The sequence below is a fragment of the Sitophilus oryzae genome, unplaced genomic scaffold (genome assembly GCF_002938485.1).
Source record: "Sitophilus oryzae breed Bouriz unplaced genomic scaffold, Soryzae_2.0 scaffold_1442_pilon_pilon, whole genome shotgun sequence".
NCBI classification, from domain to species: Eukaryota; Metazoa; Arthropoda; class Insecta; order Coleoptera; family Curculionidae; genus Sitophilus; species Sitophilus oryzae.
In genome coordinates, this window is record NW_022146107.1 from 2,874,513 (window position 1) to 2,894,972 (window position 20,460).

Consider the following 20,460-nt stretch of genomic DNA (forward strand, 5'->3'; position numbering starts at 1 on the left):
TTCTCTTCTATTTATGTCTATTAATTAATTTTTTAAATTGATTTCTTACTGCTTAGGTCCCGAGACTGATACATACAGGGCGCGTCTAAAACAAAGGGACAAACGCAGAGAATCGGACAAAAATGTGACGCTTAGGAAAAAATACAATTTATTCTTTAATAGAGATTCGTTATTGAAACCGAAGAAAAATATCGAAGAAGAGGAGAATTCCAAAAGCCTACCACTCATGACTCGAGCTCATATTATGGAGATTGAACCTGAAAAGGTTCATCGTAGGTAAGTCTTATGGATGGTTTAGTAAAAAAATAATTGTAAAATTATACAGAGCTAAAGCTCAGTCTACACATAACGTTTTATCTGTCAAAGTATGTGTACACTATCATATTTAACGTTTTGATTCTGAAAAATATTATTTAATGTCGTCAAAAAAGTTCTATGGGTATTTCGCCACTGTAAGAAAATTTACAAAATAAAATAAAACGGAGACCAACTTGTCAGCAATGATTTACTAATAAACAAATTTGCCTAACGGACAAAAAAATACTCAACCTTTCGGGAAGTATATCTCTTCACGTCGTCGGGAGCAAAAAAAACAAAGAATAAAGAAAAAAAAATATTTTCAAATATCTAAATACAACTGTTCAAGAACACTTTAGTTTTGTTTTCAACAGATACAGATACAGATACGTCTAGAAAAACCGTTGAAGTTCTGTTTAAATGACATTACAGGGTGGGCCACTGAAAACTTACAATGGCTATAATTTTTAAACCAAAAAAGATATAAAAAAAAATAAAAAATACCGTTTCTATGATACCGAAGGGGAATACATATGACGTATATTTTGAACCGCCCCGACCTACCCCTTAAGCGGCACCTCTACTCACTCGAAAATCTTAAATGGCAACACACCACTTGTGGCGCCGTTTTGGAAAGCCCATGAAAAATGCTAAACGATGATCATAACGTTTTTAGGGTGAAATTGAAAAACTACCCCTTACACGAAAAATTAGGTGGACATTAATGAAAAAAGTAATTTTTTCAGCACAAGTTAAAATTTTGGACCCAGCTAAATTAGGCAAATGAGGCATTTTTTAAACCACCCCGACGCACCCCTAGGTGCCATCCCCTCACTTCTAATCTCATCAATGCCATTTTTAAACCATTGCCATTTTAAAGCTAAAAATAAAAAATGTAGTAGATAATAAACAGGAATCTTAAAACGGAATATCTTCGCGTTTTTGCACTGTCTTCTATCGATTTTCAATCGTTTGCAAATTTGCTGGTATTTTAAACGTTTATTTGATTCGCTTATTTGAAAGACAAATGGTTTATACTGTGGAAGAAAGAATTCAAATAGTTATATATTATATATATATTTTTATATGAGAACGGCCCGTGCTTTCAATGAGAGAAATTCGGACAAAAACGTAAGTCACGTTTATTTTAGAGATTTGATTTTAAAGTTTCAAGAAACTGGATCGGTCAAAAATAAAAAAAGGATAGGGCCTAGGTTACTGAATGAAGAAATGCAGATGGAAGTTATTGGTCAGGTATCGGTCAATCCAGAAGCATCAACACGCCAGTTGGCATCAATCACAGGTATACCTCGAACATCTGTCAGGAGAGTATTGAAAATGCACAAATTCCATCCCTACAAAATGAAGATTCTGCAGGAACTTGGCGACGATGATCCAGATAGAAGGATTCAGTTCTGTGAACTAATCACGGAGGAAATTCGAAGGAAACCTTCACTTACTAAAAATATTTGTTTTAGTGATGAGTGCTCATTTTTTTTAAACGGAATTGTGAATAAGCAGAACTGCAGACACTGGAGCGATGAGAATCCGCATATGGTTGTTGAAGGACACACCCAACATCCCCAAAAGTTTAATATTTGGTGCGGAATACTAGGCGATAAAATTATAGGTCCATTTTTCATCGACGGAAATTTGACTGGTGATGCTTACCTGGAAATGCTGAACAATTTGATAGAGCCAGCCATTATAAATGAGGTTGAAAATCAAAGAAATTTGGAAGGAAATTTAACTCTTAATGAAGACCTCATACACTTTCAGCAAGATGGAACCCCTCCGCATTATTCTATTGTCACAAGGCGGTGGTTGGATAGATATTATCCAAGGCAATGGATTGGCAGAAGGGGTCCAATCGAGTGGCCGACAAGGTCCCCTGATCTCACTCCTTTAGACTTTTTCTTGTGGGGTTACATAAATCCATAGTCTACAAGACAAAACCAGGTTCGTTGCAAGAATTGCGGCAGAGGATAACTGAAGCCATGTCGAAATATTCCGAGAGAGACTTTCCAAAAAGTGAGAGAAGAATTTGAAAATCGTTTGTATTTTTGTATGGAACAAAACGGCTGTCATTTTGAGCAATTGTTAAAATAAATTATTATTTTAAATTTCTTTCAAATTGTCAAACTTACATTTCTTATCACTACTTACCAGTAATTATTGAAAGAAGACAGAAGTTGAAAGCTGTATGACCATCGTTTAGCAATTAATTTCAATTAGCTTTCCAAAGAAGTGTCACAACTGGGGTATCGCTATCTTGAGATTAGAAGTGAGTGGGTGGCACCTAGAGGTGGATCGGGGTGGTTTGAAAAATACCTCATTTGCCTCATTAAGCTGGGTCCCAATTTGTAACTTATACTGAAAAATCACTTTTTTCATTAATGTCCACCTAATTTTTCGTGTAAGGGGTAGTTTTTCAATTTCACCCTAAAAACTTTATGATCATCGTTTAGCATTTTTCATGGGCTTTCCAAAAAGGCGCCACAAGTGGGGTGTTGCCATTTAAGATTTTCAAGTGAGTAGGGGTGCCGCCTAAGGGGTAGGTCGGGGTGGTTCAAAAAATACGTCATGTGATTCCCCCTCGATATTATAGAAACGGTATTTTTTTATTTTTTTGATATCTTTTTTGGTTTAAGAATTATAGCCATTGTAAGTTTTCAGTGGCCCACCCTGTATATCCAAGTTAAACTTCAAAATTAACAATTACTACCTGATAACAATTACTCAGTGAGGTAAAACCAAAAAGCCTCAAACTTTCTGTATGATTATTTTTTAATTTTTACTTATGTTATGTTTATTTATGTTATGTTCCCAAGTAGCATTTTCACGACTTGCGACCACCTGTTTACGTTGGATTAGTTACAAAAAATAGTTAGCTCCCTACCTTCGGTATTAAAATAAATTTAAACGTTTTTATAACGTTGTGCCGACGTTGGACTAGTACTACAGCAAAGTAGAAGCTTCTGCGACGTCGAATAAACGTTGTCTTCTAACCTTTTTTGCTTAAGTGATCTTTAGGTGATTTGGACAACGTAGTTACAACGTTGGATAATATAGAGTTTTCCGACGTCAGTTTCAGGACCTATTCCAACGTTATGCAAACGTCGTCTGTTTTACTAATTCCAACGTTGTTTAGATTTCCTTATTCTTACGTTGGTAGGACGTAGAGTCACTACCTTTTTGCAACTGTATTGAACCATAACCTTAAATCTTAAATTTTCAATTCATTGTTCTGTTCAGTCAGACAGTTCAGTGCTGTTTTTGTTTTTATAAAAAAAAAACTTAATTAAAATGGGACATAAGAAAGGTACATATAAAACTAAATTTAAATATACATCGACATATATTACCGACACTTCCTCGTTTATTTAGATTATAGAGGGCGGCACAAGCTAGACTCTAGAATGACTAAATTAGGCAATCTTGCGACTAGTATACTACCTGTTAAGGCCGAACTGCGACTTTATTAGTCCAGTATGCGACTACTCGAACTACTCCATCTTAATCTCCAAAACAACAAAGTTAAAGCCGCCATGTTGTTAAATAAGAAAATGTTTCGTTCTTAAAATAGCAATTCCTGCTTTTTGAATACATTAACTTGAAATATTTGACCCTAAAAAATACGCGGAAACAATTTTTTCGAATGCGAATAAATTATTCTCATTTTACTAAAAAAAAAATTCAAGAAAATTTTTAAAACTTCTTTAATTTCAAGGCCCATTAGTATTTTTTAAAGTAGAAACAATACATTTATCAATAAAGTTGTTTGCGTTTAACTTTTTACCTTGGGTAACGAGTTACAGAGTCGGTTAAAGTGTTTCAATAATTATGATCTTCAAACATCCTCCACACTTAAATACTTTTGTTTTGTTTTCCTTCACTGCCATCTGACATATGTCTCTAACTAAATTATAAATATAATATTTTTACTATAATTATCCCAATTTAGGATAAAACGCGACTTAGACGCCATATTAGTTTTGTATTTCTGTTAATTAGGATTTTAAACAACGTTGCAGTTTGTACTAAATTAGGCTTCTAGCCAACGTCGGTATCCAACGTCGTTTCGACCCAAAAATTATTCTCCAAACTAGTACAGACTAGGGTTGGCACGAGGTTGTGCCGACGTTGCGCCCCGACGTTTGGTAGCGTGACACAACGTTGTCCCAACGTCCAAATGCTGCTTGGATTTATTAAAATCAAAGAAGCGATTGCCATACATTACTAACATCTACAGATACATAAGCAATACATTTATTTTTATTAGATTGTATTAAAAAAACCTCTTTTATTTTTCTTTTAGAGGATATCGCTTCTTTCCTTATAATTTTGGCCTTATTAAAATTTATTCTGTGCCCTGTGTCCCATGAATGCTGACAAATCTTAGATTTGTGAAAATCTCCCTTTCTTAAATAATCTTTATAATCTTTAATTCGAACATTTAAGGGTATAGCTGTATTTAGATATTTTAAAACTGTTGCAGCTCTGACTTCATAATTTAGTTAATAATCTTGAAATCTTAAAAAAATTGATATTGAAAGGATATTTATGATATAGAACGAACAGTGAGTCATCTAAGGTCAAACGAGCAGGTGCATATGTACACGTCAAGGGCAAACGAAGAGCACCTCAACCACCAGGAGGAGGTCCGAACATCCCCATAGATTCATCCTCCACCTCTAGCCTGAAAAGAAAAAAGAGAACTGCTCCCATTCCACCACATAAAATAGAAACAACTGAAAATACAGACGACCAAGATAAAGATATAGTAGCAAACGACTATCTGAAGCTAGATAGAGGAGTTTTGAAACCAGTCAAAGAAGAGACTCGACCAAAAACACCCCAAGAAGCTGTTCCTGTTCCTGGATTTAACGCTGTGAGTCCTTCCTCGTCCAGAACAAGTGTCGCAGAGGCTCCTGTATCGCCCAGGCCGTGGTACAAGAGGAATTCGGGGTCCAAGGAGGTGTTAGCGAAGAAAGAAAACAAGTACGAACCGATAGAAAGGTGAGTGGAAGATTTCGTTTATAATAATGCTGAATTTTAGGCAAAATTACTTTATACAGGGTGTTTCAGAAAGCACGTACCATGTCTCGTGGGGAGATTCCTCACGCAAAAATAATATTTATTTTTTATATCAACATAGGTCCCGATTTTACTTACTGTAAATTTAGTTTTTAAAATCGCCAACTTCTTGTAATATTACTGTGGAGTAACAATTTACAATTACTTTTGTAAATTCACAAAGCGTTAGTAAATATTAATAAATTTAATGAAGCACGTGTTTATAATTATAATATTTATTATAAAGGTTAATAAAAAGTAACAGAACAGAATTTATGTATGTAAGATACCCATTACCATCTCTTCTTGTCTAGAAGAACATTACTGGAAATCTGCACCTGCTAAATGAGACAAATGAGGTATTTTTTAAACCACCCCGACCCACCCCTAGGTGCCACCCCCTCACTTCTAATCTCAAGTTAGCGATACCCCACACTTGTGACATCTCTTTGGAAAGCGTATAAAAAATGCTGAAGGACTGTCATAAAAAAGAACAAAAAACATGGAGCTAAAAAATGGAGCTAAAACTACGTCGATTTCTTAACGTGACGTGGCGTCTTTTTTTATAAGCTTTTATTTAATTTGCTTTGTATGTAACTATCTATGTATGTATGTATGTTTGTTCGGGGCAAATCTTGTAAGCTAAATTAGAACCACTTCCTTTTATTGTAGGAAATTGAAATTTGGCATGTAGGTTCAGTCCCGATGACAATACATTTTTTTGCAAGGCATGACCCAAATTTTTGACAGCTGTCAAAATGGCGGCAAAAATGGCCGCATTTTTGAGGTTTTTGATTTTTAAAAATTCCATTTATGAATGGATCGGGCTGAAATTATATATACAGGGTGTTTCCTACGATGTTCTCTATGGGCATCTCGGAAACTACTGGAGATAGAGAGTCGGTTAAATGGGGAAAGAATTGCAGTTTTGTGGGGTCATAAAAATGCGCGTTTCAGATTTTTGAAAAAGTTCATGGCTTACTAGATATTTCGAAAAAAACAAATTTTGCCTATTTTAAAAATTCTCCCTAATTTCATTATAATCTATTTTAGACAAAAAGTGTTCAGATAAAAGTTGTAGATAATCACATTCCTAATGAGTTTGTGTTCTCCGATTTTTTCTAAAGCCTGTCATTTTTGACTTATGACACAAACATATATTTTTTTAAATGGAAACCATAGTTGGCCATAACTTCATAAAAAGCGCCATTTTTTAAGCTTTTCAGCGATATAATCTATAATATGTTTCTTTTACAAAATTACTGAGTTATAACCAATTCTTATCTTTCTTGATTAATTTCACTTAGTTAGCCATGGAAACAAGTTGAATCATCATTGCTCTCAGAAATGTGAAATTATCACATCCGAACTTTGTAAATTAAAATAGACAAAAATTGTAAATAAAAATTTTTCAAATGAAGAAAAGCGTGCAGGATTATTGGTTCAAATTTTCTTGGCTATACAGTTTCGAGGATACGTTGACCGGTGAAAGTTACTTACGTTTTTTAGAGAACGGTTTTCAATAGTGTTCTAATTTTGTTATGATTTATAACTTATAAAAAGACAAAATATATTATTAAACGGCTCTTTACAATTTGCGTTACACAAACTAAAACTTAAAAAAATAATATCACTACAAGTTATTTTAGAAAATTTTCAAAAAATCCGCAATTGTTTTGAGTACATAAATGCATCTTTTTAAAACTGAATTTCTACATTCCTGAGTCTACATATAATTATGATAATAAAATAATTTTTAACATTTCTTACATTGGGAGTGCTTCTCTCAATTCAAAGTTATGTTGGAATCACTCTATTAATGTAATTAATGAGTATCTAAATTTAACTTTTCTAACATGAATTTCTAGCTATTCTCACAGAACGACCGGTCGACTTAATTAAACTTCTCCTGTTTCGCCTCTTCGAGTGCTTCTCTCAATTCATAAGTTCTTTTGTACCTTGTTACTACCCATACCACATAAAAAAAATCTAAAATGGATAGGTCAAGTGACCGAGGAGACCCATGCAATTGGTTCACCTCTTTCTATCCCTGAGTCTACATATAATTATGATAATAAAATAATTTTTAACATTTCTTACATTGTGGGGGAGGGGTTGGTGTGTCATAATGAAAGTTATGTTGGAACCACTCTATTAATGCGCGAGTATCTAAATTTAACTTTTCTAACATGTTTTGAAAACCGTTCTCTAAAAAACGTAAGTAACGTTCACCGGTCAACGGCCAACGTATCTTCGAAACTGTATGGCCAAGAAAAATTGAAACAATAATCCTACACGCTTTTCTTATATACATATGAAAAAATATATATGGGCGGCCATCTTGAAAAATGACAGTTTAATGACATGTCAAAATTTCAGTCAACCGATTTTAATAAAAATCGATATATAACTTGGCCATGGGCTAAAAATACTCTAAGAAGAAGAAGAAGAAGAAGAATGAGTGGGAGGGGGTTAATCACTTCGACCTTACAGATCCATTGTGTCCCCCTTCTTGAATCATAACATAGCTATATCGCTGAAAAGCTTAAAAAATGGCTCTTTTATGAAGTCATGGCCAACTATGGTTTCCATTTAATAAAACATATATTTGTGTCAAGTTGTGAGTTCCGCCTTGAGGCTTTAGAAAAGTCGGAGAACACGGTTCTCATTAGGGATGTGGTTATCTACAACTTCCTATCTGAAAACTTATTGCTTTTCAAATAGATTATAATGGAATTGGCGGGCAGGCACCCAAAATAGCCAAAATTTGTTTTTTTTCGAAATATCTAGTAAGCTATGATTTTTTCAAAATCTCTATGCATTCTTATGACCCCACAAAATTGATTGATTCTGAGTTGATCGCCATTTAATGACTGCTCTACTATCCAGATAGTTTATTTCTTGTTTCCCATAGTTCCTATCTAAGATAAGTTGTACCCCTCTCTCGATAGCGTATATTGTGGGTATGTAGGATACTAGGTAAGTGCCCATTGGTTCCGGAGTAATTAGCTCTCGGCCCAAACACCTGATCCCCAATAGCCAAAATTTGTTTTTTTCGAAATATCTAGTAAGCCATGAACTTTTTCAAAAATCTGAAAGGCGCATATTTATGACCCCACAAAACTGCAATTCTTTCCCCATTTAACCGACTCTCTATCTCCAGTAGTTTCCGAGATACCCATAGAGAACATCGTAGGAAACTCACCCTGTATATATAGGTATATTGTGGGTATATACATATGAAAAAAAATATATGGGCGGCCATCTTGAAAAAATGACAGTTTAATGACATGTCAAAATTTCAGTCAACCGATTTTAATAAAAATCGATATATAGGATGGCCATGGGCTAAAAATACTCTAATGTATCAATATTTTTTTTTGTAAAATTACATATATTTTTTTCAGTGTATTTTTACGTGAGTAATCTCCCCACGCGAAATGGCATAGGTTTTTCGAAACGCCCTGTATACTAAAGAACATTGGATATACTTGAATTTACAGGTTTTTTATTAAGATCATTTTCTAAATGTTGTTATTTTATTTATTTGTCAGACTTCCAGAGGTGCAGTATATGCGAAATTCCACTTTAGATCTCACACTAGAAGATTCCTTAGCCAACCCAGAAAAAGACAAAAAGAAAGATGACAAAAGACGGAGCGGAATGTCATTCTTAACAAACATCAGTGAGCTAGACCGCGAAGCTTCAGAAATAATTAAACAGAAATCAGAATTAGAAAAAACCGATTCAACAACAAACAACTTAAACGAAATACCTGAGTTTATGAAACCCAAAGAAACCAAACCGACCAACGATACTTTAGTTTCATCTAAAAGACGATCAACTAGAGATCTCATAGCAAAATTTAATGCTATCACCAACGTGACTAAAGCTACAGTTTTCGGAATATCACACAAAGATAAGTACTTTGGGAAACAGACAAGTTTGGACGAAACCAAGCAGCGACAAGAAGCGATTTTACAGAACCACAAAAAACGAATTGAAGAAATCGACAAGAAAAAGGAAGACAGATTTGCCCCGTTGATGAAGTCCGAAAGCGCCAGTGCTGTGAAGTTAGGTGCTAAGCCAGAAACTCCAAAAATGGATAGAAAAAGCTGGAAATGTCCCAAATGCAACTTAGAAAACGAATACTGGAGGATTATCTGCCATGTCTGCTCAGCTATTAAGCCTTACTTTGACGATTTTGACAAAACACCCGAGACAAAAGCTTCCAGTCCTGTACCAACGAAAAAAGAAGAAAAAATCTTCGAACGATCCAAAACTCAAATAGGATTCTCGGCTTTATCTACCTACAACGCCAACAAAAAGAAACTGCTTGAAAATAACGATGATTGCAAGGTAGATGAAACCAGCAAGAAAGAAGAGCGTGAAAAACTAAGGAAGATGCTGATCGAAATGAAGAACTCCTTGCCGAAAAGGAAAAGCAACATTTTGATGAAACAAAACAGTCGAAGCAGTATAATAATGGAAAATCCGATTGAAGAAACAAAGAAAGAAATAAAACAAATCGAGGAAGAAAAGGAAGAAACTAACGAAGAACCAGTTGAAAAAACTCAAGAAGAAAAAGTAGCGGAAATACTTATCGGGACTACCAAAACTATCTACCAGAACATCAAAGTTAGAAAAACTAGCAATCCTAAACCTATCAAAGTTTCTTCTGAAGCCCAAACTAGCGCTGTGGTCAGACAACTTGTGCCAGAATCTAGTATCAAAAAGCTGATTGAAAATCACAAAGCCAATAACATATACGAACCAATGAAAGTACAGGATTTTGAAGATATTTATTCAGATAAAAACGGAAAATCTGCTGCACGTCTTTACGCGAATTTAGCTCAAAACGACGAACTGTCTTTGTTTTTTAACGTTCCGAAGAACATTAGTAACCTGAAGAACAATCTAAATAATCAAAAAGATGGTGTTTCTTCCTTGACGCAAAGTAATAATAACTTTAACACCGACACCATTGAAATTAACAGACTTTTGAGGAGACTGGAAAGTGCAATAGCCAAGGGAGATATGACTGAAGCCGCCATTTTTGCGAAAGAACTTGCTCAGTTGAAAGTTAACTGTTCAGTTATTAGACAAAAACCTCAGGGGGTTGTAGTGGATGCAGGAAAGAAAATAGGATTTCAGTAAGTATATAGTTTTTATGCTTGCACGCTTATTTTTTTTTTCTGTCATACAGGACAAGTCAACGATATACAGGGTGGTCCAAATTGTAGCGGGAAACTTCGGCAGCATAAGAAAACCTGAATTTTATTTTAATTTGTAGGAAATTGAGATAATGATCTTTACTCTAACGTTGACTCATCCTGTCCAGTTTCATGCGAAGGATGTGAATTTGGCAGCTATAAAATTGACTATAAAACCGTGAATATATTTTTAATACTTCATTGTTTAGACTTTCTGATAGTTCTGTTAAAAACACTTTAAATAGTTATTTATAATAGTCTAGGAATAAAATTTTACAAGTTTTTTAACACGACGCACGAAAATAGATCTGTGGGTGGTCGAAATATTTGGATGTTCGTTTCGGATTTTCGAAATAAAACAAATAGATTATGGATTTTATTAGACAGTAAATACCTATTATTTTATATCGAGTGATATTACAATTTTCGGGTACCTACATCTAATGAATCTCAAGTTAAGCTTAGATTTTATTTAAAAATAAAGCCTACTACAGGGTGTCCCAGAAATAAGTGCAAGTATTTTAAGGGGTGGTAGATCTCGATAAAAGAAACATATTTTCTCTTTTTCGTTTTTAAAATAAGACTAAGAGTTATTTTACTTTGAAAATTTCTAAAAGAATGATTTTTTGCTAAAATTTTGAGAACCACTGGACCTTTTCTGGATTTTCTTTCTTGTAAATTTAATCTAATACCTATCTTGCCATATTATCAAGGAATTATGTTTTTTAACTAAAAACAAAAAAAAAAAGAATTTACAAAAAAAAATTCGCGAAAAAACCCTCATAGGCGTGTTTCTGGGGTTAAACTATACTACCAATTAAAAAAAATACTTGCACTTATTTGTGGGACACCCTGTGTAGCAATAAGTTAAAGGATTTGATCAGAACCCATATAGACAATAATCCAGCCTAAACCAGAAGATTTGCTCTGCGGATTTGGTTTTCGGACTTGGTCTGTGGATCTAATCCGCGGATCTAGTTTTCTAGCAGTTTTTTATACCTATAGTTTATATCAAATAAACTTTTAATCACCTTATTAAGCTTTACCGGTACACGGTACAACGTTGCCTACTTTTACATATTTTCTTTTAATCAAAATATTTTAGGAAACCAAAATAAATTAATTATAAATATATAAACAGTTATTATTTACATCAACAAAAAGGGTCATTATTACCGCTTTCCTGTTCAAAATATTCTCATAAAGTTGCGATGAGTTTTTTGCAACGGCTACTAAGCTATCTTGTATAGGGTGTCCCATTTTGGTTGAAATCATACGGTATCTCCGTTATTCGTGAAGATAGAAGGATGCGGTTTGCACAAACCTGTCCCCCTTTTTTGTCAAACGAAAGATGCCGTAAACAAAATTTTCATAGCCCTCTTCGTTTCTGAGCTACAGGGTCTTTTTGAAAATTTTGCAATTTTGGTCACCCCCGTATCTCTGTTACTGTTAAAGGTATCGAGAAGGTGAAAATTGTTTATTGTAGATCTTTTTACGTAGAATACAGTGGCTTAGTCTGTTATTCTATAAAAAGAATATTTTTAAAGATATAAACTAAAGTTATGTTTTCTTAAATGGAACACCTTGTATATTTATAAATTATATGATCTGGCTTGCCATAAGCTTTTCAAAAATATATATCACTCTATATCTATTTTCACTATTTAGTGCAATATTTAAAAAAAAATATTAAAACATCAAATTTATTAGCAGGCCATGATTGATAATAAAAGAAACTAAAGAATTATTAAAAGTATACTGCTATCTGTTTCTTGTTTTATTTTGGGAGCCACTAACAAATTCTTTATATATTAAGGAAACTAAACTCTCTACCGCTGTTTGTAAATCTTGGAAGCTATCGTATCAGGACTTTTAAATATTCCTAGCTATTTACGTGAAATATAGGTACTATCAGCAAGATGGGGCTCCCCCTCACACTTAAACTTACAACGAAAATATTAGAATTTTGTTAAATCATTATTTCTCAAATCAATGAATTGAAACCAATGGATCCATATGATAGCCTCCCTTATTCCCGGATTTGTCCGTTCTCGATTTATGATTTTGGGGATTTTGGAAATATGAAATATATCGTGGCAACTAACTCAATGTCGAACACCTGGAAAATGCTTTAATAATGCAAGCTTTTAAATATTTGCAAACCCATCCCACCATCTCGTTATAATAAATTCCGTTATAGAAAAAGAAAAATATATTCAGAGATTCAGGGGTAACAGTTCAAAAGTAACCTATATCAATTCCAAATAAAATTTTAATATTTGAATGACTATTTTGGTAAATACCATTTTGGATTTTTGTTATATATCACGGCCTACTAATAAGAAAATGGTATATTTTAAATATTACAATAAATAGTGAAAATAAATATAGAGTGATATATATTTTTGAGAAGCTCATAGCAAGGCGGATCATATGATTTATAAATATACAGGGTATTCTATTTGAAAAAACATAACTTTAGTTCATATCTTCAAAAATATTTTTTTCGTAGAAAAACAGACTACGTCACTGTATTCTACGTAAATAGTTCTACAAGAATCAGTTTTCACCTTCTCGATATCATCCATAATAACGGAGATACGGGGACTGTCCCAAATTCCAAAATTTTCGAAAAGACCCTGTAGCTCAGAAACGACGAGGGCTATGAACATTTTGTTGAAAGCATCTTCCGTTTGACAAAAAAGTGGGACAGGTTTGTGGAAACCGCATCCCCCTATCTTAACTAATAACGGAGATACCGTATGATTTCAACTAAAATGGGACACCCTGTACACTTAGCAGTAAAAGAGGTTTAAAAAAAACAATGTTCGACTGCTAGGTTTGCTAGTAAACATTTTTAAGCTTAAAGTATCACAATACAATTCATTTAAACCAAAAACAAAACTAAAGTGTCAAAACGAATGACAATCAGGGTTCGGAAGTAGTTAATTAAGGCGTAATTTACCTGATAAACTACGTGTAGTTTTTCTTCAAAAACTACGTCTTTTCCTGTTTATTACCTACATGATAACTACGTTGATAAACTATGTATTGATATTATGATAAAAAAACATCCTCTAAATAAAAATGTTCATTTTGATAGAAACATGTAAATAAAAATGCATAGGCTTTTTATTTAATTAAAGAATTATAAATTTACAAAAAAAAGAATTTAATGGATAACACAATATATTAAAATTATTATAAAATACGAAAACTCAAAACATTAAAGCACATTATGTGTTTTCTAAAACTTCAACTTATTATAACCTCACCTCAAACCTTTGATGTTTAAAAGTTACATACATAAGTTACATAAACTACACCCTCTACATAAGTTAGTTTAGGTAAAGTTTTTAAGAGTAACATGTAGTTTTCTAAACTCTGATGACAATGTCAGGAAATAAATAAATAAATGCGGCAACTTGACATTTTTTACAGCAGAGCTACCACCTGAATCCCCAGCGGGAAATTTAAATTCCAGTTAGTCAGCCTGGCGCCAAATATGTTCATGGTTGGCAACAATGAATTTAACAATCGCGCCTTCGATTACGCAACTAAAAGTTTAATTGGTATCGAATGTATGTCTGAAGCTAAATGCATAACTAAATTTAATTTATCACTAATTTTAAGTATATTGTTATAACTCTCTTATTAAAATTTGATAATATTTTTCTAATATATACAATTTTGCTAATATTTTCAGAATAGAAATGTATGTGGAAGATAAAGTGTCTCACAGAGGACCGTTTCCCATAGACGTACAAGAATCTCAAACAGTGTTAGACCTAAAGGAACAGATATTTCGGGAATTTGAAATTCCAGTAGACGTCCAGCGATGGATCTTGGGAAAAGAACTGGTTACCAATGACAGTGCAACGCTTAAGGACCATCATATAACTGAAGGATGTCCAGTGTTTCTATATCTAGTTAAACCTGGTAAGTGAGTTATGGCTTAAAAAAGTTAGTTACAGGTTTAAATAATATATACGCACACTGGTGCGATCACGGCCGCGATCACGATCTCCACGCGGCCGCGGCCAAAAGTTGCTGAAGAATATATATGAGCAAAGATATTTAAACTCGGTTAGGGCTCGAACACACTGACGACCAGGTCGCTCCGGCCAGGCCGCAGCTACCTCTAAAACCATTAAATCAAATGATATAGCGCTCACTAACGTCCTGGCCGTCCGTTGGTCGTTGCGACCAGAAGACTGCACGGAAATATTATTATTTTCTGCCGCTTGTTGCCGGTTTTCTTCCAAATTAATAATTTTTCAGATGAAATCCCTCAAATTCAAGGCACAATATCTTATTGTCTATAAGATATAGTGTTTTAGTGTAGATTTTGCACCCGTGCAGAAAATCCAAAGAAATAGTATACAGACTGGATCAAAGGTAAACTTAAATCTAATCCCTTTTTTTTTATCAAGGGTCGATTCTAGTAAAAACTCAAAACATTTTTATATGACATACCCACTCTATTTATGGTTAGTATGATACCTGTTATTATACCTTTGAGTTACGATGTTTAAAAAACTAAAAAAAATATATATTTAAAGTTTTTCTACAACCACTTGTTTTTTTTTATTAAATTAGTTTTTTTAGTTGTATTGTAGTCATATACAAGGAGGACAACTGTATTTTAAATATGATATTTAATTTAACGTTTTTCAAACAGGGTTCATTAGACTATATTTCTACTAGGTACATTATTTCGAAAAAAAAATTAAGAAAGTAACTTAAACATTCATAAAAATAGAAGTAATTACTGTTGTAGATTCTTCGTTATATTATAAACATTGAAATAACTGGAAGCTAAACTTTCTACCTGTTTATATTTAGAGCCAGTGTCTGACGATCTTTTTTTACGATGACCCTAATATGTTTACTTCTAAAGTCGATAAGGGCGCCATATCAGTAGAAAAAAGAAACAGAATATCTCCCTTTTTGTCGGTCGCGCGTACACAATGCTTTTTGTTTGTTGTGAATAGCAACTTCGCTTTTTAGTTAACTCGGATATTTAAACATTTCTGAAACAATATTTTCTAATTGGTAAAACGTAAAAAATCGTTAGATTTGACAACTCTGTTGAAACTGGTCGTTCATCTGGCCGCAGCTAAAAACGCAATACATCCGGCCAGCAGACGGCCAGGTCGTTGCGACCTGGTCGTCAGTGAGTTCGAGCCCTTAGGTTGTAGTTTTTGGACTAGTATAATTTGGATCTGGTATAATTTGGACCAGCCTGTATATCGTTGACTTATCCTTTATGACAACAAAGAGTTGAGTTTAAATTTAAATATCTTTGCATATGAGCCTTTTCACATTAGCGCGATCGAGTTTTGGAGATGGAGCGGCGCGGCGGTGGCGATTAGATTCAACTTGTCGAGTTGATCGCGTGATCGCGACCCAACTGATAGGAATTTTCCGTTATTTTGTGTGTTTTTTTTTGTTGCAATTTAGAAATGGAGTTAACAGAGCAGCTAATTAAGGCTGTAAAAATACGCAAAATTCTATATGATTTATCCGATCCAAGTTACATAAATAATAGAATTAAAAATAAAAAGTTTGGGACAAAATTGGAGTTCCAATTGGATTGGATAGTACAAATGTATACATTTTTATTGTTTTAGTTTAAATATTGTATATAGGTAAATATTTAAGAATGTTTTTTTTTTCGGTATACATAATTCACATTTTTAATTTGTACCTATGTATACCTACAGGATGGCGCACTACATATAGGTACAGCGGTAAACGTGAACGCGTTGGTGTGTGCTAGAATGATCGCTCATGTTATCGCTGTCCTGATCGCGATCGTGATCGCGGCCGTGATCGCACTAGTGTGCGTGTAGCTTAAAAGTACGAAAATATATACTATTAAACTGACATAAAGTGTCAAATTCAACGAGCGGAACCATAATTTCTCGATATAATTACATTCAAGGTATGATTTTTAAATCTTTTTACATTATTTGGAACGTTTGAAATTGTTTAAAAAATTATTTGTGGCGTTTGAAAAAAAATAGCATGTTCTATTCGGAGTAAAAATGAATTTTTGTGGCTCGCCTGTATATCAGTTACCAAACGTACAGCCTCGCCACAAAAAGTGTCATTTTTACTCCTAATAAAACAATACACTATTAATCTACTTTGTTACGGAGCCGCTGACATTGATAGAGAAAGTATCTCAGCTTTTAGTGTTTCTAATATATATGGATACTCAATAAATTTACTACTATGACTTTATTTTTAAGTTGTTTAAAAAATAACATCAGAAAAATCAAACTCATAGATAAATAGAAGAAACCCAAAACTGAAATATATTTCCTCTGAACGAAAAATTAACTGATGCTCTAATAAAAATAAATCTGTTTTTGTTGTTTCTCTTTTCGTTGACTGGTAGTTTCTCTGATGTGATGTGAATATGAGTCCAGTGACCGTCATCCATTGCACACACTTAGATATTTTTCTTTTTCTAAAAAACATTTCCGGCTGCTATTTTCGAAATGTATCGGATTGTGGTGTATATTTTCATTTCCAACGAACGTTAGCCTAACCTTGTCTCTATTTTTATGGGCTCGACGAAAATTTCAACCTCATTAAATTTTCGAATAGTTTAAATAGAATTTATAGTTTTTTGTTTATTTCAGCTGAATACAGGCGAATAATTAATAGTATTGAAATCAATTATTTTCATTATTTTTTTCACTCGCAGACACGAAAAATTGACGCATTAAAATTTTCATGCATTTTAAAGCTTAATATATTTTGTTCAAGTTGGCCGATTTTGATGATTTTTTAAGCAATTTGTAGCTAAATTATTTGACTTTTTAGTATCTCTTTCTGAATTAAAAAAGAAAGTTGCCATCTGTCAATTATACGAAGGAAAACAAAAAGTTGCTTTAAATGAAGATGATAGAAATCAAAATTATGTTGCCAACAGATTTAGCTATGCACGAACTACAGTGTAGTCGCTTCCTCGAGACAAGTTCATATGCTAGACGTCCAAAAACCTTCGTATGAGAACTTCGAATCGAGAGGATTGAGTTTACTAAAATATCAACAAATTTTTTCTTTCGTATAATTGACACATGGGAACTCTTATTTTTAATTTAGAAAGAGATACTAAAAAGTCAAATAACTTAGCTACATACTGATCAAAAAATCATCAAAATCGGCCCACCAAAACAAAATATATTAAACTAAACTCACCGGCAAAAAAACGCCCACTAAAAACTAGTCCCAATTTCGAAGTTAGATTTTTCGCGAACCACTCGTTAGATTTTGACGATTTTTTTTTAAATTATAAACTAAATTCTTCTTAATGGATTCTACATCAGAAATTTTTATTCCAAATTTATTTTGAGCATATACAGGGCACAACAATAAAACGAAGTTTTTTGACCGAAATTTGTAACACCCTGTAGGACGCAGCAGCTGTAGTAGCTATTGCTAAATCAAATCACATTGTAGCTTCATCTTTTGTGAGCATTTTGCTTTTTTAATCATGACATTATCTCTGTTTGTATTGGAGATACGCTGCTTTAAAACGGACGTCTCGGAAAAATGCTTCGCAGGCAGAAAGTTTTACGTGTGAATAATCAAGGCGACATAGGAGAAAACGGATTTATGAGTATTTGCAAATATGACAACAACGGTTGTCAAATTAAAAAATGCCATTAGCTGTGACGGATGTGGTTCGTATTGTGGCTTGAATTGAGGATGGCCGAAGTCAACGTTGTGTGTCCGATATCCTGGGTAATATGTACCTCGAACAACAGTCCAGGATGCCTGGAATATGAAAACGGGAAATTTTACCAGGCTAGTGGGTTCTAGAAGACAAATGCAATTGACGACCGCTTTATTGTCCTAAATACTTTACGAAATCATAGAATTACAGCGTTTCAGAATCAACATCTGCTACAAGCCGTGCGTAGAACTCAAGTCAGTGAGAGAACAATCCGACGAAGACTAAAAGAAAACAGCTTGTCTGCAAGGAGGCCTGCCACAGGACCCCAGCTATTTCCCAGACATCGTCGAGCACGTCTTTAGTTTGCGCGTTTACATGTGAATTGGGATATTGAGCAATGGATTAAAGTCCTTTTCAAGGAGGAATCGCGGTTTTGCCTGCGAAGCATCTTTCCGAGACGTTCGTTTTAAAGCAGCGTATCTCCAATACAAACAGAGATAATGTCGTGATTAAAAAAATAAAACGCTCTCAAAAGATGAGGCTACAATGTGATTTGATTCAGCAATAGTTACTACAGCTGCTGCACCCTACAGGGGGTTACAAAGTTCGGGTAAAAAACTTCGTTTTATTGTTGTGCCCTGTATATGCTCAAAATAAAATCGGAATAAAAATTTCTAATGTAGCATCCAAGAAGGAATTAATTTACAATTTAAAAAAAAATAATCAAAATCTAATGAGTGGTTCACGAGAAATCTAACTTTGAAATTGAAACTAGTTTTTAGTGCCCGGTCTTCGTGCTGGTGAGTGTATTTATGGACATTAATTAATTATATACGATTCTAAATATGTTTTTTATTTTTTAATAGAAAAGAAAGCCTCTGGAGATCAGCAAAATCCACCAAAATCTCTTAACGCTTCAACTTCAAAAGAAATTATTTACAAAAACTCCAAAAATGAAAACAGGCTCTCAGCAAAAATCAACGATATTCAGATTCCAGTCACTGTAACCCAACTAGACAAGAATACAGAAGAAATCAAAACAGTACTTCTTAGTAACAAGGAAAACTCGAAAATTAAAGATGTTGAAGATACTCAGCATAAACTTGTTGCACCGAAAATAATAAACGTCATACCAAAAGTTACCGAAAAAATCCCAGACCGAGTAGAAACAGCAAAACTTATACCTTTACAAAAAGAAACTCAGAAAAAATCAAGTTCTAATGTTAATGAGAAAAAAACCTCTACATCTACTCAAATACCTGTTTCGGTCACGGAAATCAAAGTAGATATCCGTCCTCAGGTTTCAAAAATACCAACTTCAAGAGTGAAAGAAGAAAAGACCGGTTTGGTTAGAGCCAAAGTATCTGAAGTTAAAGTTCTACAAGCACCTCCAATTACTGTACAAAGCTCCACATTTACTCGCGAAGTTTTACCAAAAACTTCAAAAGCAGTTTTATCAAACGGTGTTGAAAATGGACGTGAAAAAATTGTGGAGATTTCTGTTGAAGTTTCTAAAAACTCTCAACAGGAAACGAAATCTTCTGGCGTTTCTTCAAAAGTTACCGGGACTTCTACTTCTACTAATGTTAATCCTTTACCTAAGTCTCCTAGAACTAGTAGTATTTATCCGAATTTATCTAACTTAGATGACATAGGTAAAACAGATGCAAAAGTTGAAAGTAAGGAAGCTCCGAAAGCTAAAGAAGAGCAAGACTTCGAAGAATACGATTCTAAAACCTTAAAACCTCCAAAAGAATGGGAGTGTCATCTATGCACCCTCCTCAATCCTGTTTCCAGTAACGTTTGTGCGGTTTGTGCTACAGTGAGACTCAAAAGAACCACCTTGAAGCGATCTAGCAAGAAAAAACCTGCTCCAAAGCCTCAGGAGCAAACTTATCTTCAGTTAGTTACTCTGGATAATGCGGATTTGGTGCCTAATGCGGATGCTTTCGAGTGCGTGGTGTGTTTTTTGGAAGTTGATGCAAAGCAGGGGGTGACTTTGAGGGAGTGTTTGCACCAGTTTTGTAGGGAGTGTCTTTCGAGGACTGTGGAGTTTGCGGAGGATGCGGAAGTGAAGTGTCCTTACAGGTGAGTGTTGTTATAATGCGTTTTATAGAAAATTATCAATTTAGAATTGACCAAATTTCTTTTTTTACTACAGGCTATTTTTACTAATTTTTA

The 20,460-nt window shown here is 33.9% G+C and overlaps 1 protein-coding gene across 1 annotated transcript in view; it reads left to right on the forward strand.

Annotated features, from left to right (window-relative positions):
- LOC115877061 overlaps positions 1-20,460 on the forward strand; it is a 36,120-nt gene that overhangs the window by 9,338 nt on the left and 6,322 nt on the right. Inside the window, exons 3-7 of the mRNA XM_030893132.1 lie at positions 57-276; positions 4,870-5,316; positions 8,928-10,526; positions 14,293-14,525; positions 19,146-20,367. Coding sequence (XP_030748992.1) covers positions 57-276; positions 4,870-5,316; positions 8,928-10,526; positions 14,293-14,525; positions 19,146-20,367 — 3,721 coding nt within the window. The remainder of the gene's footprint in view (positions 1-56; positions 277-4,869; positions 5,317-8,927; positions 10,527-14,292; positions 14,526-19,145; positions 20,368-20,460) is intronic.